At 41.0% G+C, this 26,618-nt stretch overlaps 1 protein-coding gene across 3 annotated transcripts in view; it reads right to left on the reverse strand.

The window, feature by feature from the left end:
- ACAD10 (acyl-CoA dehydrogenase family member 10) overlaps positions 1-26,239 on the reverse strand; it is a 41,987-nt gene extending 15,748 nt beyond the window's left edge. For 2 of the 3 annotated variants that reach the window (XM_018558324.1, XM_018558323.1), the window contains exons 1-12: positions 26,064-26,239; positions 25,206-25,354; positions 23,013-23,207; positions 19,937-20,095; positions 16,634-16,793; positions 14,474-14,615; positions 9,579-9,647; positions 9,287-9,468; positions 8,436-8,586; positions 6,644-6,789; positions 4,005-4,178; positions 1,218-1,624 (exon numbers count right to left, since the gene is read on the reverse strand). In XM_018558324.1, the coding sequence (XP_018413826.1) occupies positions 1,218-1,624; positions 4,005-4,178; positions 6,644-6,789; positions 8,436-8,586; positions 9,287-9,468; positions 9,579-9,647; positions 14,474-14,615; positions 16,634-16,793; positions 19,937-20,095; positions 23,013-23,207; positions 25,206-25,354; positions 26,064-26,238 (2,109 nt within the window). In that variant the 5' untranslated portion in view covers position 26,239. Of the gene's footprint in view, positions 1-1,217; positions 1,625-4,004; positions 4,179-6,643; positions 6,790-8,435; positions 8,587-9,286; positions 9,469-9,578; positions 9,648-14,473; positions 14,616-16,633; positions 16,794-19,936; positions 20,096-23,012; positions 23,208-25,201; positions 25,355-26,063 lie in introns of all 3 variants that reach the window. The other variant, XM_018558326.1, reaches the window with a different exon arrangement.
- Positions 26,240-26,618: the final 379 nt, after the last annotated feature.

A 26,618-nucleotide genomic window follows, 5' to 3' on the forward strand; every position in this document is an offset into this window, starting at 1 on the left:
AGAGCAAGGAGAGACAGCCAGGAAAGAGAGAGAGGAGAGACAGCCAGGAGAGAGGGCAAGGAGAGACAGCCAAGAGAGCGAAGAGAGACAGCCAGGAGAGAAAACGAGGAATGACAGCCCAGGAGAAAGAGAGAGAGCGAGGAGAGACAGCCAGCAGAATGAGCGAGGAGAGGCAGCCAGGAGAGAGAGAGAGCGAGAAGAGACAGCCAGCAGGATGAGCGAGCAGAGACAGCCAGGAGAGAGAGAGAGAGCGATGGAGGTTTTTTTTTCGTTGGTAGATCTCATGTAGCACGTCATTGGAAAAATAGTTTTTAACACAAATACTGTGGGCACCCCTGGCGTAAGTAGAGACAAACAGCTAAGTTCATGGTCGAAAGGCATAACTGTAAACTATCTTTTGTAATTCTGTTTAGTCAATTTTGTAATCCAGACATCCATGTCAGGCCGCACATCCAGGTCCTGACCTCACTTTTCTATGCTGCAGTTGAAGCAATGCAACTTGATGAAGGACTGCCCCACATTGTGATTGGATAGTGGAGGAGCAGCAAAATACTGTTAGTATTAACTCTATGCTTTTCCCTTCTATTTGCCAGCTGCCTGCGCACTTTGCAATGTAGTAAAGCCTGATTGGCTTAGAGTTCTGACATTCCTCTCCCTGTCTGAATTCCCCTGTAGGGAAGTACGGATACTATCTAAAAATATATATATATTTTTTAATTGAATAACAGGGTTAGATAAGGGTATTTTATATTTGCCTACACCTCTGCAATAAGTGCACAAGAAGCAATACCAAAAACGTTGGATTTAGGGATAAAGGTGTACCCAGAACTAAGTAACTGCTATGAACCATCACCGTACTGCACATATGACTTCTACTAAAACAAAGAGGTCCTCAATGAAACCATAAAGTGTGAGTCAAGAGCTTCTACCATCTCTGCACCTGTAACCATGGTTTGTAAATAGTCATATGCACAGAACTGTGGCATCCATAGTAATGGAGAAAGAAAGAGCATGTACACAGATGCTTACAATGTTTTACCTTTACATATAGGGTTACATCTTTAATGCATGTAGGGCTGCAACAACTAATCGACATAATCGATTATAATCGATTATTGAAAAAGTTGTCAACTTTTCCAATCATCGATTAATCGGCTTCCGATTATGCACACAATACCCTTAGATACAATTTCACATGTTAATCCATTTTTATTCACCTTAAGTTCTTCAATCAAAGTATGGGGTGTCCATCTTTTCTCTGAAAACTGGTAATCTCTCAGTTCTTGATCAGCTGGATAAATATGAGTTTTAATAAACTCCTTTAATTTACTGTACAGGTCCTTGGTCTCACTAGAAAGCCCATCAGGGGAGATGACCAGGTGACCTTTCTGCGCAGATTGATGAGAGTCTCTTGAAGATGTAGAAGATATTCTCCTCTCAGAAAGTATGTGACTCGATACCGGACTCCAAGTAGTATAAGACCTTGTCGTTGGATTTCTAGAAGTGGATCCAGGCTGAGATTTGAAAATTCGGAACCCTTCTTTTGTAGCAAAATCCCATGCTATGTTGGCCATGAATTCTGTTAACTTTCCACTAGCTGCTGCATTTGCAGAACTAGCCTGTCCTACAATATATGGAAATGGAGTTTGATAGATTGTTTACAATTGCAAGCATTAAACATTTTCTAAAGCAGTATTATTTCCGGCTGTGAATCACCAAAATATCCCTGGAATTGCTTTTTATGGTCCACTTGAACCATTAAATGAAGTTCTCATCATTTTCTTTTTTGCTTAATTTAAAAGTGATCTGTTTCTTACAAAGTTCCTACATTTTGAATTAAAACAAACATATAGCGTATTTGCCTGCGTATAAGACGGGGTTTGAGACCTAAAAAAATCGCCCGAAAATTGTGGGTCGTCTTATACGCCGGGTATACTTCGGTATACTGTATGTAGCTTCGGCTACATACAGTATACCGCGCTGAGCCAATCACGGCAGGCTCTGTATTGATTAATACAGGCTTTGTATTAATGAATACAAAGCCTGCCGTGATTGGCTAAGCGCGGTAGTAGCTGAAGGACGGAAGATGGAGGACGCTGCGGGGATCCTGGACAAGGTAAGAGACTGTAATCCCGAGTGTGGCTCGGGGTTAACACTTATGGTACTGAAAATTACCCCCGAGCCACACTCGGGAATACCGCCAAGGAGGTTAGTAAGTGCATTTAAACATTGTTTTGGGCTATACTAGTCTTATACGACGAGTATAGCCCAAAACCTATATTTTTACACAAAAAGTAGGGGGTCGTCTTATATGCCGAGTCGTCTTATACGCCGGCAAATACGGTAAGTGCTAGTAAGCATGTTATTCCCTGTATATCTGAACAGGCTTCTTAGGACCTTATTGCTCAATAATTCATTATATCAGCTCATGAACAAAGTGACTGAAAATGTTTCACTTTCAGTGTACATTTAAAAAAAAAAAATTTTTTAAATAAATATACACAACAAATATACACGACATTATAAAATGCACTTTTTGTGTGCTAGGTGTGTTACCTAGCACATGTCCTGTGCTCGTGTTTTAATACACAAGCACCAAGAGAAATATGGACACCGGCAGCCCACATGCAGTACAAATGCATCTATTTATTGAGGAAGATGCAGCATATATATCACACAGTGCAATGTTTCGGGGTCTCGCAGGATCCCCTTCCTCAGACATTACATGTCCGGCCTGAGGAAGGGGCTCCTGCGAGACCCCGAAACGTTGCATTGCGTGTGATATACAGTATATGCTGCATCTTCTTCAATAAAAAGACGTATTTGTACTGCATTTGGAGTGCCGGTGTCCATATTTCTCTTTGTGCACGATAACGGTTGCTATGCGTTGATCACCACTGCACCCACCGAATCTTTATGGAAAAAGTGGTCAGGACTCCGATGGGTTCACGGACTATTACTTAATACACAAGCACCCCCTCACCTTCCAAGGACTGATTATCCTTCTCCACTATCTTCCCCAAGCAAGTGTCTAACGAGGACAATGGTCCAAAAACAGAGGAAATGTTAAGCCCAGATTTAAGATTGATCAGTTTTCTTTACTGCCCACTGGAGTAAATAAAGCATACAAGTTGGTACCATGGTCCATAGTCGGTACACAAAATTTAGTACAGATTAATTACTTTCCAATTGCTTTGCCTAGGCAATGGTGACTGCGGGATTACTGTGTGATCTAAGGAAAGCCAAACATCCCAAATCTTGTGAGAAGATTGTCTAGTACTGCACAAGAGTGTCTTCTTGAGAGATCTAGAATCCTCAGCTTTTTCAGGATCCCATGGTAGGGGTGGCCTACCATGGAACAGACAGGATTCTATAGCTTCTTGTATCTGCGAGCCCTCACCTCTATACCCAACCCCCCAAAACAGATCTCAGTGCCTTGATCTGCACTCACTTCTGTCCCCAACTTCGAAAACCGGATCTCAGTGCCCTGAGCTGCACTCGCCTATGTACTCAACCCCCAACACCAATTCCCCTTAACATTCCTAGCAGATCTAAAGGGTCTGGTATAAATTGTCGGGGAACCGCATGCTGTTTTTTTTATTATTATTATTGTTTCTGTGGACTGTCAAAAGTTAAAAAGAAACAAAGTAAACATTTAATATTACTTTTCTACAACAAATTTTCATTTGTAATTATCATTGAACTCATCCGAAATTAACGAAAATTCAGATTCATCTGAATCCGAATACAGAAATGAACTGAATGATAGACCCGAATCCTGAAAAGCGAAATAACAAAACATCCGAAATGAAACTAAACAAATGTTTTGCCGGCTTACATGTCTAGTGCTAGCACAGTACAATGAAATCCTGACCCTCCCTCTTGGACTCCTTATGTTGAGCATATTGTGGGAAAACAATAGAAAGATTTAAAGTTGTTATACTAGCAGAGTGCTCATAGCAAACAGTAGTCTCTAAAGTAGAAAGAGTCAGAATCTGATGTACCTGTCAGGGAGCGCTTGTATACACCTTGCAAGATTGCTGCAATTCTGAAAAATGAAAACGCCATATAGAAGTTCCAGTTCTCCTCTTTGGGAATAGCCATAGTCTCACAGTACTGTTCAAAGTATTCCTCTGCAGTGGGAATGCCCAACTCTGACAAGTTATAGTTTTGGAGTCCTAAAAAAATGTTAGATATGTAAATTTTTTAATAATATCCCAGAATTGATGTAACATTTAAAGTGACATTAAACCCTCAGATTTTTTAACATAAACCAATACTGTAATGTGTGCCTTACTGTAATCCATGGTTGTTTCCCTTCTCTTTGCTGCTCTTCCTTTTAAATCCTCATGTCTTCTCATGCTTGGGGAGAACTTCCCTTTTCAGCTCAGGCCTCTTCCTGTAGTGCTGGCTCAGGTTACAAGCCTATAGAAACGTATACACAGACACCGTGTATCCATTCCTGAGACAAGGCAGTCTGCTGCCAAACAGAAGTTCTGCAGAGCATGAGAAGAGATACAGATTTAAAAGGAAGAGCAGCAAAGAGAAGGGAAACAACCATGGATTACAGTAAGGCGCACATTACAGTATTGTTTTATGTTACAAAATCTGAGGGTTTAATGTCACTTTAAGTAAATAAATGCTGACTGTTTGTTTAAATACTTTGTGCCTCTACTCCTGGCCTAAATTCTGGATTATCCATGACAGGGGTCAAAGGGCCGTAATATGCAGAGATCTTATAGGTCTTAATAAGTGCGTTCCAGCCTTTTAACATAGGGACAGACACATCGGGAGGTCTTTACTAGGAGGACGTAAAGATGGAACAATCCATGGTAATGTTACTAATGACATGGGAGAAATATGAGCCTCTATCTGCACTCACAGCTCATGACCTATTATACATTCATGGGGGTGTAGGATTGCCTCATGTAGAACTGTACTATAAGTCAGCTCTGATGGCACACACTTAATAGATATACTGGGGCATTTATCAAAACTGGTGCAGACAAAATCTGAAGCAGTTGCCTGTGGCAACCAATCCACTTTTCTCTTCAGTTTGTTCCGTTAAGCTTTGAAAATGAAAGGTGGATGCTGTTTGGTTACCATGCACAGCTGCTCCAGATTTTGTCTGCTCCAGACTTGATAAATTCCCCTGTATATCTATTAAGTGTGTGCCATCAGCGCTGACCTATAGTACAGTTCTACATGAGGCAATCCTAAACCCCCATCCATGCTTTATTAGTATGTTATACCTTAGCTGTGGTGCTGTCCCAGCCCATATATACCCAATAAGCAACGTCCATAACCCTAAAAAAAAAAACTTCCTCAGGACCTCAATAGGTACTTTCTGAAATACGTACAATAAGCGTGGTAGAGTATCCATTTTATAAAACGCTGCTCTATCAAATATATTGTAGCTTTTATATTTCAGCTTCCCCCACTTCTGTGGCTTCTGATTTAAGTCATATGATTTCCACGCAAAGGGAAACATCCCTTGCAATTCTCTGACTTCCTACTCTAGCAGGGAGACATTAAATGCCTCAGTTTTAGTCATATTGACGTTAAAATTACTCACTGCTGCAAACCTATAAAAGGCTGAAATTAAAGCCGTAAAAGTGGTTTTAGGCTCCATAATATACAGTAACACATCGTCTGCATATAGACTCAATTTAATTTCATTGATCCTCAAACTGGTACCTTTAATCCCAGGATCATTACGTAGGGCAACTGTCAAGTGCTCCATGGCCAATATACATAGGTATAGGGACAGTGGACACCCCTGCCATGTACAATTCTTTATAACAATGGGAGCATTTTTATTTTCTATAGTTTTTTTTGTTTGTTCCGCCCGGGGAAAATCTAAGAGGTTTCTCCATCTAAGCTCCTGCTGCAGCCACTACATTCTGACAGTGGGCCCCACCGGCTGTCAAAATAACTGCACAGTGCCTGCATCTAATTGGATTTCTGCCCAGGAAGAGGCAGACAGGGCCAACCGCTGAACAAATTTTTGCCAGTTCATTAAGAACCAGCCAAAATTTGCCCACTGTATAGCCAGCTGATGTTCTGTTCAGATGCATTATACTGTAATAAATGTTCTCACCTTATTTCTGTAAAGGTGACCCAGTTACAAAGAGTATTGCTGTATATGCTCATGCACACAACCGCAAATACAGGTGCATAAGCATACAGCATAAAATATGCCTGTATTTCCCACACCCAGGAGCCCCAGCTGCTGCTTTTTTCAGTCAGTAGGATTATATGGACAGAAAACGCTGTACATAGGTGCATTCGGGAACTTGTGTCTGCCGGCATGTAAATGCCAGTACAGGTTTTTCTGTCCTTACAATCCCATGAGCAGAAAAATGCAGCAGCTGGGGCTCCCTAGCATTACAAATATAGGTGTATTTTAGGTTGTATGTCTATACACTTGTAAATGCACTTGTGTGCATGTGCCCTAAAGCTGCCAATATCCAGGCACATCATGTTCACCAATGTTTCTTTTTCTTAGCAATATACAGCAGATGCAAGCACCCACAGTGATGGTCCAGGTGGATGCAGATTATCTGTTTTGCTTAAAAGTCAAACAAACACACCAGTCTTTGAACAAGTGCATTTCAACTCTGCATAAGAAACCATTCCATACCTTTCTGAATAGGGAGGTTGGGTGGAAGATAATAAACCATGCAGCTGTAAGCTACATCTGACAAAGGATCTCCGAGTGTGGACAATTCCCAATCCAAAACACCAAGGACTTCTAATTTTTCTGGGTGAAATATTAAATTATCTAACCTAAAGAAATAAACATAAATAATTAAATACTTTCTAGAAAAAAAGCTAGCAAAAATGAACTCTGAAAATTGATTATTTGAACAGGAATTCATTTGAAATAGTGGCTACCTATAGTTATAATGTAACCTATATTCAATTTATAAAATAAGCACTGTTTTTTGGTTCCATATTATACCTATTGTATATCCAACATTTTCTTAATATACTTATTATTAAAGGTATACAGCCTTGGGATTCAGACACCCCTGGTAGGCAATAAGGATGAGCTCGGGCTTGTTCGCAGCTCCACGTGCCGAGCCAGCCAGGAAGCTGACACAGCGCAGCGCCAATCACAGGCACTGAGACGTTTCCCGATCTCTGCAGCTGCGGACCGGGAAAATGTCTCAGTACCTGTGATTGGCGCTGCGCACTGTCAGCTTCCTGGCGGGCTCAGCACGTGGAGCTGCGAACACGCCCGAGCTCGTCCTTATTAGGCAACAAAACCAGGCAGCACTACTGCTGTTTTATTTGTGATTCCGGGTCATCCTAATCCAGACCACAATGCCTTGAGCCACGTTACATGCAGCTGGGCTGCAGGAGTGGCTGGCAAAGTAGAGAGGTGGGCGTGATGTGGGAAGGACATTAGGGAGGAGGGGTGGAGCTGTGAGGAAGTAGTGAAAAAACAAAAGTGCAGTAGTTCTTCTGCATGTTTGGCCACAATGGAAGACATTAGGAACGCAGAATGAAATGTGAACACAGGTATACAGGAAATACAGTATATGTGAATGTGGTTCTTGACATCTATTCAAAGTTATTTTTGAGCACTAAATAGATATAGTAATTTAAAGATATAGGGTGAGAGATGTTAAAATGTCATGCTGATGCAGATATGAAATTTTTGTTTTAAGACTTTAGGAATGCTTTAAAGGAGAACTATGGGGTCAGTGTTTTTCCCCATAGTTCTCCTTGGGGTAACGGGAGGACACAAACTAGCGTCCTCCCGTTACCCTAAGCTCAGTATACCGCGAGCTACAGCTCGCGGTATACTGAGACGCCGCACCTGGAGCGGATCCCGACTTAGATGACGGGATCCGCCCAGCTGCGTGAGTGACAGCTGGCTCTGCCTATCTAGAGGCAGAGCCAGCTGTACCCGCCCCCTCCCCCGTCCGTTCCGCCAGTCAGCGCTGGCAGATCGGAGTGGGGAGAGGGGAATCCAGCCCCTCCCCCTGTCACGGCAGAGAGCCGTGACAGGATCGAGAGGTGAGGGAACCCGGTATGTGTTCTCTCACCTCCCGATCTACTGAGCCGACCTGTGACAGTCTCATTGTCACAGGTCGGCTTAGAACTATGAGGTGAGTGGAAATCACTCATGTCATAGTTCTCCTTTAAGTAGACCAGACTATGGCATTCAAATCTTTACAAATTCTTAACAAGGAGTAAATGAGCTTAAACAATTATGAGCTTTAAAGTGAATCTGTGGCCAGGCTATGGACATTAAAGCATTAAAACATTTGTAACAAGCCACTGTGGAGCAATTCATCTTCAAAACTCAACATTATAAGCATACTTTGTTTTTGAGTTTTACTTTAAGAGTTTCTAAAACAGTACCATGCTTTGCAAAGAAGGACAAACACAGCAGATAAATCACCGGTCTTTCCACTTATTACCTAAAGTCTCCATGTACCACTGTGGTTTTTTGGTCTGCAGGTAGATGCTGTGGAAGCCATTCAATAAGCCGCTCCATAGAAGGGATTTGGTGAGTCTCGCTAGCTCTGTACTGCTTTGTCCATGTCTGAAATTGGCGTTGAACATATGCACCTATTGAATAAAATCTAGATTAATTAAAGCAACATTAAACCTATAGGTTTTTTTCATTTTCTTCTTTATGGGGGCCAGACTTGCTAAAAATACAAGTTATTTTATGATTTTTTTTATTTCCTCGTTCTTAAGTGGTATCCAAACCCGTACGTGCACGGTCACAGCCGCAGATCTCTGTATGACTTGCCTCAAGTTAATTGGTGAGCTGCACAAACATCAACCAATGAGGAAAATCATTGGTTGACGTTTGTGCAGCTCACCAATTAATTTGAGGCAAGTCATACAGAGATCTGCCCTCGGATCGGCTCATTTTTATTTTTAAACCCCTATCTTTGACAAAGCAAGCTGTGATTCTAAGGAAAGGTGTATACACCTGAAACGCGTAAATCCAGCCTAAAAGCAGCCGGTGGCACGATGGTATGGTGATGTGACCTGGGGCAGCTTTTTATACGCAGTTGGAGCAGAACATTCCTTAGACACTGATCTTGTTGTCTCTTATTGACAAGCGTGACTGAAATTTTATAATTGTGAGTATTTATAACCGTTTTTATTATTCAAATAAAAAAAGATTTCACACAAGGAGGTGGCGCTTTGTTGCTTTTGTCTTCTATGAAAGATTAATCATTTTCAATCACCCCAAATACATTATATTAAATAAAAAAATAAAAAAAGAGTGAAAATTGGTATGGTAAAAGTGTACCTTGTTTTCCATAATCTTCCAGTCCGGCTGCTTTAATGTCCACACTGTGAATTTTGCAGAGAACTTCATTCATTGCTGTATATATGGCTTGACGTTGTTTGGAATCTAGTTCTGGTAAGGCAGGGTCTTTAAAAATGCGCCCAGCGCAATATTCCATCATGTAAAATGGAGTTCCAATGATGCTGCCAAGAAATTTACCATTTTAATATTATAAAGTATATTACTGCATAACAATCAAGGTTAAGCCATCTTATAGATCACAAAATATATCCACATGCACATCCTCACATACCTTGAATCTTCACAGAGACTCAACACCTTTGGTACAGGAACACCAGCTTCACCCAGTGCTTTCAGGACCCTACAAAGAACATGTCATCAGTCCATGTTGGAAAAACCGAGAAATGTGAAAACTGTAAAATGTGATACATACCACTTAGTATGCATGCGCAACTATATCTGATATTATATTGTAGGCTATGCAAACAGCAGAACAATACAGGGTATGTGCACAGAGACATTTTTGTTCTATCTCATAAAAACAGTATAAAATAATAAAGACCATGCACTTTGAATGTCTTATCATTTTATAATAATCTCTTTTTATACAATTTTAATATTGCCTTTGTTTATTTGCCTTTTCAGTCCATTTTAGATGCTTTGTCCCCTGCCATGGCATAAATCTACAATCTGAAGCAAGAATAAATACACTTTCCATAATCTATTTCAGATAGCGTATTGTAGCATATTGGAATAAAATAAACCAATAGTGCAGCATGCTGCAATTTTAAAAATGAACAGCACTGCACAATGTCATGTTATACTGCATGTTATACTTCTGGATGATTGATGAACGAACCATGAGAAGCACAAAAAAAAAAAAAAAAGAACAAATACGTGTAATGTACTGTATTCTTACGGTCACATGGTGACCTTGTTTAAACCTAAATAAAATATTTTGGAAAAAAAAAAATGAACAGCACTGGGAGGAAGGAAAATGCAAAGAAAATGTGTGAATGCATTCTTCATTTTTGTGTTGATAAAGTCAGGGGTCAAAATTTCAAGTCCTGTGCTACTAGCCAGGCCTTAGGAGTTACTCGCCACCAGTTGCCCACCTAACCCCTACCCTGCCCCGGCCTTAACTCTGCCCCTAAACACACCCTCTTAAATAATCTTATAAATTACACTGTTAGATGTTTTATGCAAAATAAAGTTACAAAAATACATATTAACAACTTTAACAATATTACCATAAAGCTCCCTGACCCCACATATAAAATAATACACTGTCCCTCATGTTCCGTGTGCCACAATATAAAATATTACCCGCCCCCTCCCCATTATAAATGTTTATAAATATTTATAAATGTATTCTCTACAAACTACTAATTTCACTCTGTTCTTATAGCAGGGTACTAATGACTTGTGTCAGAACAATGTGATTCATGTTGTTTAATAATTTTTTCAGTAGTTTTTCATTCGTTTTTATAAATGTTGTGTTTTGGGACGGTTTTTCCAGCCAGAGTGCTCCTTTAATGTTTCTTCTGAGTGTTCGTTTGTGCACTTTGTTCTTCAGAGCGGTGCGCTAACGAACTTGGTCAGAATCAACACAGTTTTTTCTGACTTATATGTTACCGTGTGTCCGATTTCGGATTCTAATCAGATATAGCTATTGAGAAAAAGACCTGTACTGTTACAAATATTTGTTTGAAAGAGCCAGTATTGAGCAGCAGCTCGAAAATCACATTAACAAAAACCTGAATCTCATCAAGGCCCTTATCAAGGAGCTATTTAAACCACCTGTACTTGATGAATGCCACACGCCCCTCTGAGGAAGCCCCATTTGCTGGGGGGGAAACACGTTAGGGATAGCGTGTTACCAGCCTCCCTGAAGACCCAGGACTTACTGCTTCATTGCTATTACATTTGTCGGGTTAATGAGCCTCTGCTATACCGATCGTATTGAGCGAGGCCCGCTTACATAGCGCAACAGCAGCACGGACCATCGGCTTTAAACCTGGACTGAGTGGAGCTGACTTGTGCACACTTTTTCAACAATAGTCAGGCTCACGATCCAGTGCTTAATTGGATACAACGCCCCTGGAACTCTATCCATCCCTGCTTCACTGTGCGGCCGCACCTACAAGGGAAACCCTCGGGCTGTCCCCTACATGCGGGGCAATATATGTAGCCTTTCGGGTAATGCTGTTCCGGATTAACTATGAGAGAAGCCGTGCGATCTTCAAAATCATAAAAACAACCACCAGGATTACAAATTATTACATGAATACTTTCCATTGGGATACCATCTTGACACCTATTATGGAATCACGGATGGACTTTCTTTTTTGGTGGCCACAGATGAATAAGTGAGTAATCCTGTTACATATCGATACAATAGTATCTACTGTTCTAATACAGTGTATTCACTCACACCAGTGACTGCCTGTCATCCTGCTGACACATTAACCCTGACTGCCCTGTCCTATACTTGGGTCATCTTAGGGAGGCTGTGTCTTTCTTTTAAGATTTTTAAATACATGTACTAGGTGATTTACCTTTATACCGTTCTTTAAAATATTTTTGATATACTACATACTATTGAATTACTTGTTCACTGGATAGCTCCATTCATGGGATTTCTAGTTTAGGGGGATTGTGCCGTTTGAATAATATTTTTTGAAACCCAGGAGAATAATTCATATAATTTGTTACCTTTTGCGATACTCCTTCTCCCCGTTTTGTATATATCACCCTCTCCCCCCTGTTCCCTGCCCCATCACATATAAAATAAGAAGCCCCCCTGTTCCCTGCCCCATCACACATAAAATAAGAAGCCCCCCTGTTCAGTATCTGATTGCCCTCCATGGTCTAGCCCTGCTACTCACAGCTGATGCCTCCCCCTGGTGTCCCACCAGAGGTATAGCAGGCCTAAGGAGACTGCTCCCAAATTATACCATCCTGTATACGGGGTATGATGTGTTGCAACTCCCTCACGGCCTCATCCAAAACTGGGTAAAGTGAGAAAGAGTTGCGTCCTGATTCCCGTCCTAAATCCCTACAACTCCACATCCGCAGTTGTGATCCGCTACACAGACCTCCGCAAAACAGGCGAGCGTGACACCCTCCTGTTCCCTGCCCCCACACATAAAAGAAGCCCCCCTGTTCCCTGCCCCCAAACACATAAAATAAGAAGCCAAAGAGAATGAATGGAGATGCTGTATGTACTGTCAGAGCCCAGTCACAACGGAGGTCTACATCCGTACTGTGCATGAAGCGTGGCTGCAAACAAGCAGGAACACCAGGATCCAGTGGTTGCCTCTGTCCACCTGACATCGTGACATCTTGTGTCCGGGTTTCAGCTGGCCTGAAGCGCAGCACATACAGGATTCAAATCTGGACTGTACAGGTGAATCCAGAACGGGTTGCAATCCTATATGGCACTCAAGGCAAAGATGCCAAAATAGGCCCTACCAAGTCGGGTTTAAGTAAGTAAATTTGTTTTACTCAAGCTCATTAGGCAAAAACGATGACCTAACCTTGGAGTGCAGGGGTAGTTCCACTGCAAGAGTACTTTTTCTGTTTGTGCGGTTATGGCCTTTAACACTTTCCTTACCTTGCCTCAATAAAAGGAGAAGTAAAGATTGGGCAAGCAATTTCTGTGAGCTATAAAGGACGTGCTTTCAACATAAAAAGAGTCAATTATCCCCACCAAGGTGTACCCATAAACATCTTGATCCTCACCCAAGCATCACAAAAAAATAAAATGCTACACACTGCTAGAGCGTTGGGGTTTTGCTTTAAGAAAAGGTTGCAACCCTAATCAGCTCACCTCCCGGGTGAAAGGGGACCAGGGCTGGATCTAGCAATAATAGCAATAAGCTGAGGGTGCAGGGAAGAGGGGGGAGTTTTGACCTGTGTAGGCTGTAAAATCCATGCATTGGCCCTGGGCCCCTCCGCTGGACATCCGCCTCGCTCTACCTTCACTTATCGCAGTTCAATTAAAACATTTTCATTATGGGTGTAAGTGGGGCCTCACATTTGAGTTTTGCCTAAGGCCTCACGAACTCTAGAGCCGCTTTTAAAACAATGTACCTAATTTTTTCCTCTTGGAAAAAATTGCAGTGCGCTTTTCCTAAAAAAAAAAAAAGAAAGTCAAGTTTGGTTCCACCCTCTCCTGTCTCTGAAACCTCCTATTGGTTGCTCCAGTGAAAGACAGCTTCATTGACCAATGGGAGCTGGGAAAGGGTAAAGTTCAGCTCATCTTTTCAGGAAAAGTGTATACATATTCAGCTGTCAATATCTTTGCATCCGATAATCATTTTGTAATGCAGATTTTACAGAAGGTGTCTTCTGATAAATATTGTGACTATGAAGTACCCAAATTTGTGACAAGTTTACCTCACAAGGTTTACTGTGTGGGAGAACTGTAGATGATGTCATAAGTAAAGTGAAAAACACTGAAAAATGGTGTGTAAACCAGTTAAAAAAAATTAACCTTTAACACCCTTAAAATTAATTATTTCCCTCGCTTGTACTGTTGTAAAAGTACTCCTGAACTTTTACAAGCACTGCCTATCAGGATCCCAGTCCCTTTCTTTCTACAAATACAAGCTGCTTTTTGTCTTACCAAATGACAGGAAGCATACCTTTGACCCTCAGGTGTACATGGGCAAAACTGGACGCATGAACCCCTTCCTTTTTTTGTACCACTCCCCTACTATCATGTATCCATCAAACCCCCCGTCTTTCCGCTAACCCTCACCCAACACACCTCTCTTCCTGTCCAACACCACAAGCCACCCAACTCCATCCTCTCTACATACCACAACCCACACTTGTTGGACCCCGATGTACAGTGTATCTTTTCCACAGACTGCAGTCTACATTATCCCAGACATTGCCATAATCTCCCCCGCCAGGCTGACCACAATATATGGCTGCAGACTCCCCATATCCAAAATTCATTAAAATCGATAAGTTGCTTTTGACGACAATTTGGAAACATCTAACCAATCATTCTTGCATATTTGCCATTACGCTTATGCAAATACCATACACAGTACAAGTTTGTTTCATATATCTTTATTCCCTAGCTATGTATTTCTCTTTATCATCAAATGTTACATGCTTTGTTCTGTGGTTTAAATCAATCAACTGCAAAAAAAACACAAAAACAAAACCTACCTATATTCCCTTTCTATGGCATGAGCCGCTGGCAGCAGTTTTCCTGGAGGTTTTTTCCTCAGTACAAGTTGCTTTCCATTAAACCTGACATAGTAAGTGGGGTTGGACTGTCCATGACTGAACTGACGAACAAGTAGAGAACCTGCAATATTTAACAAATATTACATGGTTTTATATACACAGGGAAGCCGTTATGCAATGTGAAATAACAATAAATTATTCCAGAGTACAGAAATTGAGGACCAAAGCCAGGCATACATGAACAGACCTTGACACAAATATAACTACATTTGTTCTGCATTGTAAGGTCTTCTGAAGGAAGAGAGACAGCAGAGGGAAGAAAGGGCTTAAAGGTTTTTGGGGGCAGACAAAGACCCATGATGGGTTGAATAGTCACTAGTTAGCGCATTTGATGTGTTGATATATATTGCGTATGGATGACAGTCGGTAAACAAATCTATCAGGATCCACTGTGTGGGCTAGCCCAACAGCGAGAAGATTTTAGAAGCAGACTGCAAACACTACAGAAGGCCATGTCTGTCAGGTTACGTTAAAAGTGACAATGCTGTTGTAAGAGCTTACCTTATTTGATGCCTCTTGTTCTGGTCATCTTCTTCATTCCACTTGTTTCCAACAGTCCCTCCAGCTCAGGTGCCGGTCACTGATCCCTCGCAGACTCCTAGTGTCCCACGGAGTCTGTCCAACATACACGCTCCCGGCTGCCTGGCTGCGTCCATTCACTTTCATTTTCTCTTTTTACCCCTCCCCTCTACTGCGCATGTGCCTGTACACTTCCTCCTTCACAGCCGTTTGGGAGCTGGGAGTTCTTCAGCTGGGAGCGGGCGGCGCTGGAACAGGTAAGTAATAATGTATTTATTTGCCTACTTTTTTTTTTTAAATCATGGGGCATATATCTATTGCTTTCTATCAGCAGATATATGCCAAAAAAGAGAGACTTTAATTCTACTTTAAGTATGTATGTGAGGTAGGGGGCATAGGATACTTTGATGAGGGGGGCAAGGCAGGCAGGGTAAATCTATTTTGTATGAATGCGCAGCTATTCTTTAAAGAGTTCCTGTCACCGGACTGTTAATTATAACAACAATCCCCCAACAGATTATATGTGCATTTCACATATTTTAGGCACGTTATTTTGCCTATAAAAGACTCCCTTGTGTAGACGTTCAAAAGCCCAAGACTGCTGCTGCTGGGAGTTGTAATCTTGGATGTGATGTCAAGCACTCCAGCAGACTCAGTGCTGTCACAGAAGTGACACTCTATGGTATTTATTTCACCAAGGATTGACACATTTTTCCAATGGAATCCAATTTAAAAAGTGTTTGAATCTTGGGTGAAAGTTGTGCAATTTGTGTGTGAAAACATCCATAAATAGACTCCTAAGTATTTAATGGATGGTAAATATTTAGTTTGTAAAGGACTAATTAATTTATCGGAACATGTAATCCCAAATATTGCATATGTAACCTACTGGAAAAAAAAAACCTTTATCGCCACACAGCAATTTTGTTAAAGTGTATGCAAAGGCAAAAAATATTTTCTTGTTTTGCAAAGGTGATGATGGGTAGGCCCCTTTGTAAAATTTGTACTGCTGGGGAGATTCACCCCTCTATTTCTTCTGGTGACAACAAGGGGGCTGAATGAGAAAATAAAACTATGTGTATGGCCAGCTTTAGGCTAGTTATCACCCTCTCTTTAAACCCAACCTAACCCATATCTCTAAAATTAACTCCTAAACCTAATCCTTAACTTGAACTCAACCTCCAACCAAAAGTGTCCCTGTTAGGTTTAAAATAAACATTCCCTGCAATAGAACAGTGTTTATACTCCCCTCTCCTGCAGACCATGCTTCCTAACTTGTGACTGCTGGTGGTTACAATTGCACACAGTAGAAAAAAAAAAAAATCTCCAAACCTTTGATAAATGTAATATGTCGAGAAAAGGCTAGAAGACTAAATGAAAGGCTTTATTTGTGCCCTGACTTAGAAACCTGGGTGCTGAAGGGCCTGAAAGGTATTTGGCTGGGTTGATGCAAATATGAATTGATTCTCTTGGAAAATTGTTGACTAGAAATAAAGGCAAATTTAAACTATACAGTGTGGATAATATTGCAATCTACAGTTTGCTCTGACATTGAAATACCTGAGAGAACTTCTCCAAAAAGATCTTCCAGATACTTCTTCAAGGAATCCCTTGAAATGTCCATTGAGGGTCTCACAGAACGAGTGCTTGGAACAAAGTCTTTTAAAGGGAACCTCAACAATTTTTCTAAATCTTCAAGTGCTTCTTTCACATTATTGACCTGTATGATACAAAGTGTTGCTAGTTGAAAAGACAGTTATAGCTTAAAAAGAGCATAATTTCTTCACACCTTTTTGTCACACTTATTCAATATAACTAAGTTAGTGACCTGGTAAACTAATTCCCAAGAAACTTCCAGCACAACATTTGAGAGTGGCTTCTTCAACCTAAAAGAGCGCCAACTACCTGCCTACCTCAGTAATGTGTCAGAACCGATGGCAAAACTTGAACTGTCTGCAATCTTCCAAAACCCATACATAGAGGGGTAACATTTTGAGTGGTCCCAAGGAGTGTGCTCAGGTTACCCCTGGAGGAACTAAGTTTTGTGAACTGTATGACTATTTTATGGCATGCCTGATCCATCTTCCAATAGAGCTTTTGGAAGCTCTGTACCCTTTATTAGCTCCTGCATATAAAATTAGAAGGTTTTTTAATGTTCTTCAATCTATAGTGATCTCCATGTAGGTAAGTACAGCCCTTCTCACATGCGGTGGGAGGCCACCACATTAATTCGATGGATTGTTTCAAAGTATGGAATGATGATATCCTGTGTTTTGTTAAAGGGGTTCTAAACCCTCCGTTTTTTTTTGCTTATATCTACTGCTAGCATGCAGTAGATATAGGCAAGAAGTGTAAAAAAAAACTAAAAACCGCTTAAAATCATTTTAAACTTACCTCGTTATCGCTGCTCGCTCCCGCGCCGAGAATCAGGAACTGCTCGTACGGCCGCAAAGGATATTGGGGCGGGCGCATGCGCAGTTCCGATTCTCGGCCGGGAGACGAGCAGAGACGCAAGGTAAGTCTATGGACGCGTGCACCCGCCTGCAGACACCGCTGGATCGGAGAGACAGAGCAGTCAGCGCTGGATCGGCGGGACGTCACCCCGCTGGAGGGAAACATGAAAACATGGGGAAAGAAGAGGAAGATCGGAAAAAGAGACATCATTTAAGGTAAGTGCTAACATTTACATGGGGGGGGGAGGGAAAAAATGTTTTGCCTTTAATATCACTTTAAATAGAGCAGCTACTTTGGGTAGAGATCCTAGATCTAACCAAGTGCAATTCTGTCTGAAAATACAGCGGAAAAAATGGGCTGAGAGTAGTGCCTGAATTTCACTTGCTCTCCTAGAGGAAGTTAGAGTGACTAACAATAACATTTTCGGGGTGATGCATCTGTCAATACATAGACTTAGGGGTTCAGAAGAGGCCTGTTATAGCACTTTTAGTATTATTTCTAGATCCCACTGAGGAAAGGCCTTGAAGACCAGAGGACAGATTTTGGACAGGGATTTGAAAAATCTTTTGACTAAACAATTGCCTGCTAATCTTAGATTTATAAAAAGGTAGATAGAGGTAAGATCTGCATTGATTTGTTCAGGGGTTTCAGACTTAAGATCACCTGATGTGTCCCTGAATGCTTCAGGTTTAGGAAAATGTGGAAATAAAACTTTGGTAACAACTAGACGGACTACTGTTGGTTCTAGCTCCAGAGGGAGGTGGGGAAAAGTGACTTTGCTTTGTCTCTTAGAAGGGAAGTGATTACAAATCTCTCGAGAAGCAGTGGAGAATTTCAATCTGTATTCTGAACGGATGACGTTTAAGACGTAGGGATTTTTTGCAATCTGTTCCCATTGTGGGAGGAAGTTCCCTAATCATTGCTATATATCGCTTGCAGGAGCTGCGGGTGTGCGCCGCCTCCCCCTCCCCCCCCGTACCTTTGTCTGCTCGTCGCCGCTGCCGGTCCGTAGTAGGCAAGAAAATACTTTTTTTTCCTGCAACCTCTCATATACTTTGTTAGGGGCAGATAGCTGCTTATGAATTTCTACAGTGGCCTGCACTGCTTTTAGGAGTTCTTCAGTTTCATTGCAGGGTAATATGTATTTTCCCTTTATCCTCTGATTTTTTTTCTCTAGGGAAGACTCATCACCTTCAGCTTGATGATGTTACCATCACGAACAGGCGAAAACACCATATATGATGTGGATTGGTTGCAAGTTTCTTCTACCAAAAAAAATAGAAGCAGGGGCACATCTCTTCGCTCAAATAATGAATTAGATTATTTGCCAGAAATGTATCAATGCACAAATTGCTTGTTCAAGGTACTACTTGCAAAGATGTTCCTGCAAGACCATTGGAAACACAGAGGAATAAAGCAGACAGGTCACTGGCGCTTTTTTATTTTGATGTGAGCCTTGTCGTTTCAATTTTAGGTGGCCAGAGCCACTCTCCCAAGTGCTGTCCTGGAAGATGATTAGGCTAAAGGTGGGACCAAAACTATTAGGTCGCAAATAAAAGGTCACCGGAAACCGTCTAGATAAATGATAGCAAGGGAAAGTGTTGAGTTCTTTCCAATTCCCTACATAAACAAAAAAAGAAGGTTTGGCTTTAAATGTAATAGAACATTTACATGTTTCTGCTATGTTTATCAATAATGATCTCTGAGAAACATGCTTCAGAGTTTACAGTTATTATAGATAAAGATCTAAATTACAAAACCTCACTAAAGTTAGCAACACACAACACACAAACTGATTGTACATTAAGTTCCACCTAAGCAAGCCATTTAGTGTATATCTAGTCAAGCAGGCACTCTTTTTGGCAAACCTTAAGTGAACTGTACAATGAGCTGCCACTTACCTTTCTGCTATTTGTGGAGGATTACGCGGGCAGATAATAAGTGTGGCCAGCTTTTACATGTAACTTAGATCTCCGCTGACCTTGAATGTCATGTACACTACAGTACATGAAACTTGCGCAGACAGAAACATTAAGCTGCTAGTGCCAACAATGTAGGCTGCTAATGCTAGTTGCTTGACTGCCATACATAGCTTTAAACGCCAACAAAATCTGAGCCACTGACCTGGAACAGGCACACGGTAAATTTAATCAGTCTAAAACCAGAAATCCTGATCTGCATGTTATGTCTACTTGTTAAATATAGAAAATCTACATGGCAGCCAAGAAATCAGCATTTTCAGAAGGAGGTGGTCAGCTTTGGCAGACTATGTACTTTCCCAGCACAGGTTTCTTTTAAGAGATTTGACTGATGTGGGCTGGTGTAAGCTCAACAAAGTTGATGCCTAATGGTAAAAATTACATAAAAATGTATGAAACCAAGTGTGTTGGTAGGTGGGTAGCCACTAACCTTGATTGTAGTAAAGCCCAGCTTAGCAGCAGCTTTCAGATTCTGTCCTATGTCATCCAGAAAGATGGCCTCTGCAGGCTGAACACTGAGACGCTCCGCACACAGCTGGTAGATACGAGGGTCTGGTTTACAAACCCCTTCCAAGCATGATTCTACGATCTACAATGAAAAAGTAAAGTACTTTGATATTAAAGTCAAAATCAGCACTATGTAAAGTGCTGCGTCAATTATCGGCACTATATAAATACCAATAATAAATAAAAAAGTTATAAAAATGTAAGCTAAGTTGAAAAAAAATCAATTACAATGGATGCTGTTTTCCAAAGTTTTAGTTTCCTGCAGAATCAGCTGATCCCCTGAGCACCAACCCTGATATCCTGTTTGAGGGTGGCTCCTTTCCCTTGCAGGGTCCTATGGAGCCAGCCTCGTATGAGCTAGTAAGCATCTTCACAAAAATACAAGCACAGCAAGGCAATCCACTCGCCAACTCCCTACTACTCCCTTCTCCAAGCTAGTAGATGGACAGCTGTTGGAGACTGCTCTGTCCCTTGTGATCTTGTACTGGACAGGAAGTTTAGGAAAGCTGAGCTGAGAGAGTTGGAGTCAGCTGTTCGGAAACATGATGACTGTAAGCGTTTAGGCAAAAAATTAAATAAGTACTTTGCTGGGCAATGTCTATTTCTTTGATCTGGATTCATTATTGAAAAAAGGTTTAAGAGTTTAATACTACTTTAAATGTAAATGACGTCCTGTTCCATGGGATTGGAATATGTAATTAAAGCAGGTAGTTTTACAAACTTTTCCACTTCCCATCATGTTCCCGGACAATCAACATCTGCCTCTACACGTTCCAAGGTGACTGAATTAAAGGAGGACTGAGTTACCAGTGTGGATATAAACGCTGGCTATGTTGGGGTAAATGCTTGGGGATGTTATACTCATTAGAGCTGGAAAAGCTGCTTGGATAAGAAGCAAAATGCCTGCAACATAACACAAGTCCAGTTAAATGTGACTAACTACTATTAACTATTACCCTTAAAAGTCAACAAAACCATAAATAATAGTAAATCTGTGCAATCAGCTGGAAAAATGCTGAATAAATATAATATTGTTTCTTTTTTTTACTCTGACGAAACAAGCAAGAGAAGAAGTCTGTTAGTTAGGTTGCTGCCTTGTTAATTAATTTTATCTTTGGCTGTGTAATCGATTTTTGTGTGCAATGATCATTCTATATATGAGGTGCTCTTAAGAAAGTAAAAGTGGCCCGAACTGTCATATCCACAGTCTGTTAAAGAAACATCACTGATATTCCAGTATATGTTGAAGTAAAAGGGGGAAAGAAAATGCTGCTGATTAACAACAATATTATTAGAATTATCAGAGAACTATTAACTATATCTAGTCATTAAAGCGCATTTAAACCCAAAATCAAAAATGTAATTTATTGCAGCTTACCAATCGTTAAATCTGGTGGCTGCATTAGTTTATTAGTTTCCTTTATTTTTAACTGGTGGTCCAGCCAGTAACACACTTCCTGTCTTGTCCTGTCCTGTCCGAGGGGCTCCACCCTATGGATGTGCAATGGAGCCACCCTTGGACAGCAGCATTGTCAATCTGTGGGGAGGGTGGTGTTAGATGCTCTACCAGATTTAGATGGAATTGACTAATAATTTAAAGTGACACTAAACTCAGAAACCTTAAAAATACATTCATGTACCTTAACTATTAACAAAAATGTATCTTATTTGTGCATCACTCATCTGTAACTTCTCAAATCATCTCTGAATTGGTGCTGACACTGTCCTTATTTCTGGAGGGTGGCTACTTTTGTTCGCCATGGTCCCTGTGTGTGTTGTAAAGTAGTCACCACTCCAAGCTCACTCCCGTGATGGACTACAATCTCAATACAAATTAGTAAACTAAACATGACATTGTAGTCCATCACAGGAGTGAGCTTGGAGCGTTGACTACTTTACAACACTCGTTTTGGTGACATGATGTTCCAATAAACAAAATCTTTGGACGGCAATACTGGTGGTGTGCTGGTGACATTTATTTATCTTTATACTGTGTGGTGGCGCCATCCGCAGGTCACTACAAATACCCTCCCTCATTTGAGGAGCTACGGCTGAGTGATACACAAATTAGATACATTTTTATAAAAGTTAAGGTGCTTGAATGTATTTTTAAGATTTAACTCCTGAGTTTAGCGTCACTTTAAATCCAAACCCAGACTAAGACTTTTTAAGCAGTTATGGCAACAGTTTTTTTTTCCCTTTTGGGATAAAAGGCTTTACATAAATTAATAAATTAGTAAAAGCTGACCATGGTAAGAACCCCTGTCAGTGTTAAATGGTTGGGGGCGGGTCTTTCTGACGCTACACGTTTGAATCGAGAGGAGACGGAGTTTTAAGCTATTGCCGGCCGGCCGCTGTAATTTTAAAAGTGAGCCTACTGTTTTTTAATAAATCATTCTTTATATGCTACAGCATGGAGGTTTTCTTATTTTGTCTCCATTATGAGTCAATATGGGAAACGAGTGTATATGAAAACAGGAGGTGCGAAGAAGGAGGACGCTGGAGGCTGATTGTGATTCATATTTGTCTATGTGACTGTCATTTGACAATCATTGGGTTGAGTGCATAGTCACCCGGGGGGGAATCTTTCTGGCGCGAAGAGAGCACGATTCTATTGGAATTTTGTGAATATTCTACACAGATTTATTTTACACATCTTTGGACTTAAAAGGGAATTTCTTCTTTTCTTGTTTCACTTGGAAAATAAAGGGAAAAAAAAGCCTAAAAAAGAAAACGAATGCAGCCATCATATTTAAGGACTAGTAACCACAATATATTACATTTTTGTTTTGGGGTTTAGATATGCTTAAATATTATGTTTTAAGGCTCTTGATAACAATATGGACATTGAGTATATAATGAACTCACACAAAAAGATAAGGAAAAAATGAGGTATAATGAAAAAATAAATCAGATTCTGGCTAATATTTTTCGAATGAAAAATGACAGTTGGATCTGGCTAACAGCTATGGAACACCTCCATGCTTCACAATACTTACCACATCAAAGTATGAACGGTCAATGGGCAGGAAGCTTTCTCCACCGTGCAGAAAGAAATTGTTGCTCAGAACTGCAGTTTTAAGACCCTCAGCTCGGATGCACTGAATAGCTTCAGTCATTGCGGGGTGCTGCTTTGCCATCTCCTTACTGGTGAGGTCAGTGAGGAAGCTTTCAACTGGAACTGTACCTCCTGTCTAAAAACATTTTAGGTGTTATATTACAAAAAAAATACATTTTGCCTGACAAACCATTAAATGGCATCAATTTATATTCACAGCTTGTCATTATACTGTTTATGTGAACCATCATATTCTTAATGGCACCAGTATATTTATTTAAGTTTACTTTTTGGATAACAGGAAATGGTCAAATCTCTAACTCTTGAATTGCAGGGTTCCCCCTGCAGGCTTCTGTCACAAACTGAATTTCACGTTGCTGTGCGACCAGTGAGGACAGCCACGTCATCCCTTCACAGAACCTTTGAAAGGACCTGTGAATGGAGAGACTACAAGCCTCGTCAGTCACCACGGCAGAGGGACTTGTAGTTCCCAAAAGAGTACAAGTGCTGTGACATCAACACATTTGTAGTGCATTGACACTACCTCCCATCCCTGAAAGTCAGTATTTTGGTATGGACAGGGGCTGGGTGGAAGAATCTGAAGGTGCTAGAGCACTGTACCCACGATCCACTGATCGCAGTTGCAATGTTTTGCAGACTCAAAAAGTAATACATGCAGATTGTTTTTTCTTTTAACAATGTGTGTGCATTTATTAGTTTTGTATTTTAGTTTTTTTTGCAAAAGCTGGACTATTCCTTTAAAACATATACTGTATGTAAAATTATTACCTGCTGATCAATACAACATTAACAGGTCACAGCTCAAAAACACAAACAAAACAAGCAAAGATAAATGACACAAACTTGAATTTAAAGTAGAATTATGAGGCGAGTGATTTTAACTCATAATCTGAGCCGACCTGTGACAATGAAACTGTCACAGGTCGACTCAGTAGATCGGGAAGTGAGCGAACACATACTGTCGCTCGCTCACTTCTCGATCTATCTCTGCAGAGTCGTGGCTGTCACTCACGTCTCCCTGCAGGGATTCCCCCCCTCCCCTGTCCGATCCTCCGGCGCTGACTGGCGAAACGGACGGGGGAGGTGGCGGGCACAGCTGGCTCTGTCTCTGGATAGGCAACGCCAGCTGTCAATCCCGCTGCTGGGTGTATCCAGATAATATTGCCGGGATCCGTCCCGGCTGTGGCGTCTCAGTATACAGCAAGCTGCAGCTCGCGGTATACTGAGCTTTGGGTCACGGGAGGACGCTAGTTTGTGTTCTCCCGTGACCCTTAGGAGAACTATGGGGAAAAACCCTAACCCCATAGTTCTCTTTTAAATTACTCTATACACAATAAAAACCAGCTGGCAAATATAAACTATTCATCTTATAAACAACTCATCGACGCATAATCAGTGATCAACAAATCTTCCACAATCAAGACTCAGTTGTCCCTTCTTTGAGTGTCACCTTTTTGCCTCTCATAAACCAAAGGCGACACCAGACTGTCAGTTGCATGTCAGACAGTGCTGCTCTTCTAGTAAAAGTCATGTGACACTGGATTAACAACAGTCACCACAATGGCACATAGAAAATAAGTGTTTTCTATGAGCATCTTTGTGCAATGCCGGCAAATCATGTCAGCACAGCTCCCCTGCCTCAATACTCGTCTCAAGAGTCCTCAGCCCTGATGTAAGCAGTGTGCCATGTCTTAGAAAGAGTTATGCAAATATCAAAATGCCTTGATGAGTGGATGTCAGTGGATGTACCCAGACAGGCTGCATTTTCATGCAGATCCAACACCCACATGATACTGAGGCTGCATGGTTGAAAGAACTGAAATTCAATGAATAAAGATACTGGGGAGGGATGAGCTGAATAATGCTGGACGTTCTCTAGCCAGGTCAATATCTGATTTGTTGCAGCTTCTAATGCACATTGAGAGAAGCTCACAGTGTGCCCTGAAATCAGACAAAGCTATTTCAGTACAGAAAAGGAGCCAGTACAACTATGCCAAGAGTGAAGGTAAGGCTGCAGTTCAGGGTTAAACGGTCAGATTATTTGACGGTGTATGTTGGTTTCTAACAAGAAGTAGCTACTTTGCTTTAAATGTCTTTAGCATGTAAAACTCACAATATTTGAACAGAGATGTCCAAATTCTTCAACAAACCCTTGAGCAGATAACTCTCCTCTCATGTATTTCATCCAAGGTCCACCATCCCCACCAGTTAGAATGGCTTGCTTTATAGTGCCCCCAGGAACATTGTTACGGATTTCCCACTCTGTGTAAAAGATAAAAACACAATGCTGAATACATCAGTATCATTATCGAGGGAGAGAGATCCAAAAATTGAATGTATATTGATGTAGTTTCGTACTACTGTAGACTACACATATGTAATCAATGCAACTGATCGACCTTATCCAAAACCTTAAGGAGAATTAGACCCTCTGTTAATTTTTATTGTTGTCTGTTACTCCACTTCGGAGAAGGATGGAAGGGTCTCAAACAGACAGAAAGTAAATGGAGACAGCGACCACAGCAAAAATGCTTTTTTTTTTGTAAATCAAAAAAAGATTAGAACTCCCATCAGCTTTATTTTTTCTTATCCTGGTGGCACCCATTCCCCTCCTTTCTTGTCTTGGTTTAATCAGGACAGGAAGTGAGGGGCCAGCTTCCTAATGGGGTCACAGATAGCTATACGCTGTATTTCTGACTAGAGTTCCCACACTTCCCTACTCTATCAAAAAGAAAAGGTTTTGCCTGGGGCTGGTCCTTTAAAAAACATTCTCAAATATCCTTTCTGTAAAAGACATATGCTTTTATTTACTACACCAAAGGTCAGTGTACAAAGTACAATGATCCATAGCAACCAGAAATCACTGCTTATTAGTCTGGAGAAAATAAATAGCTGAAAGATGAGATCTTGTAATAGGTAACTGAACTTTCTAGCATTTGATGAATTTTATTAAGCAACTTCTTATTCCCACCTTCAGCTAATTTGTAGGGTGAAGGTAGAAGTACACCTCCCATATCAAAAACAACTGCGTTGTATCCACGGGTAGATGCGTGCCCCCATCTTACTGGACTGCAATGATATCGCCATGCCGAAGAAAGTCTGCAAGGACTTAAACAGGAAGCTTGCAAGACTCTGGTTATCAGCATTGTACCTAGGAATGAAAATAAGAATAAAAAACTAATCAGAAAATATACATATAAAGAAGCAACATCAGCTTAATCAACCTTTGAATTAGCTTAAAAACTTTTTGACTTTAATATCACTTTAACCTCCCTGGCGTTCTGATTATGTCAGTATTTTTGAATGTCAAATTAGTACATTGTTTTGCATGGAAATTTGTTGTTTTATATTGTAGGCCTGTAATTCTTAGGAATAACTCACTTAAATCTGAGTTATGCAGAGCCCAGCATGGATTCTGCACAGCCCACCTGAGAGTCTCGGTGGGCTGTACAGGATCTGTGGTGGGGTCTATGTTGGGCAGAGCCTACCACACATCCTGCACCGGTCTGCAGGGTCTCAGGGGGGG

The sequence above is a fragment of the Nanorana parkeri genome, unplaced genomic scaffold (assembly GCF_000935625.1).
Source record: "Nanorana parkeri isolate BGI_ZX_2015 unplaced genomic scaffold, ASM93562v1 scaffold331, whole genome shotgun sequence".
NCBI classification, from domain to species: domain Eukaryota; kingdom Metazoa; phylum Chordata; class Amphibia; order Anura; family Dicroglossidae; genus Nanorana; species Nanorana parkeri.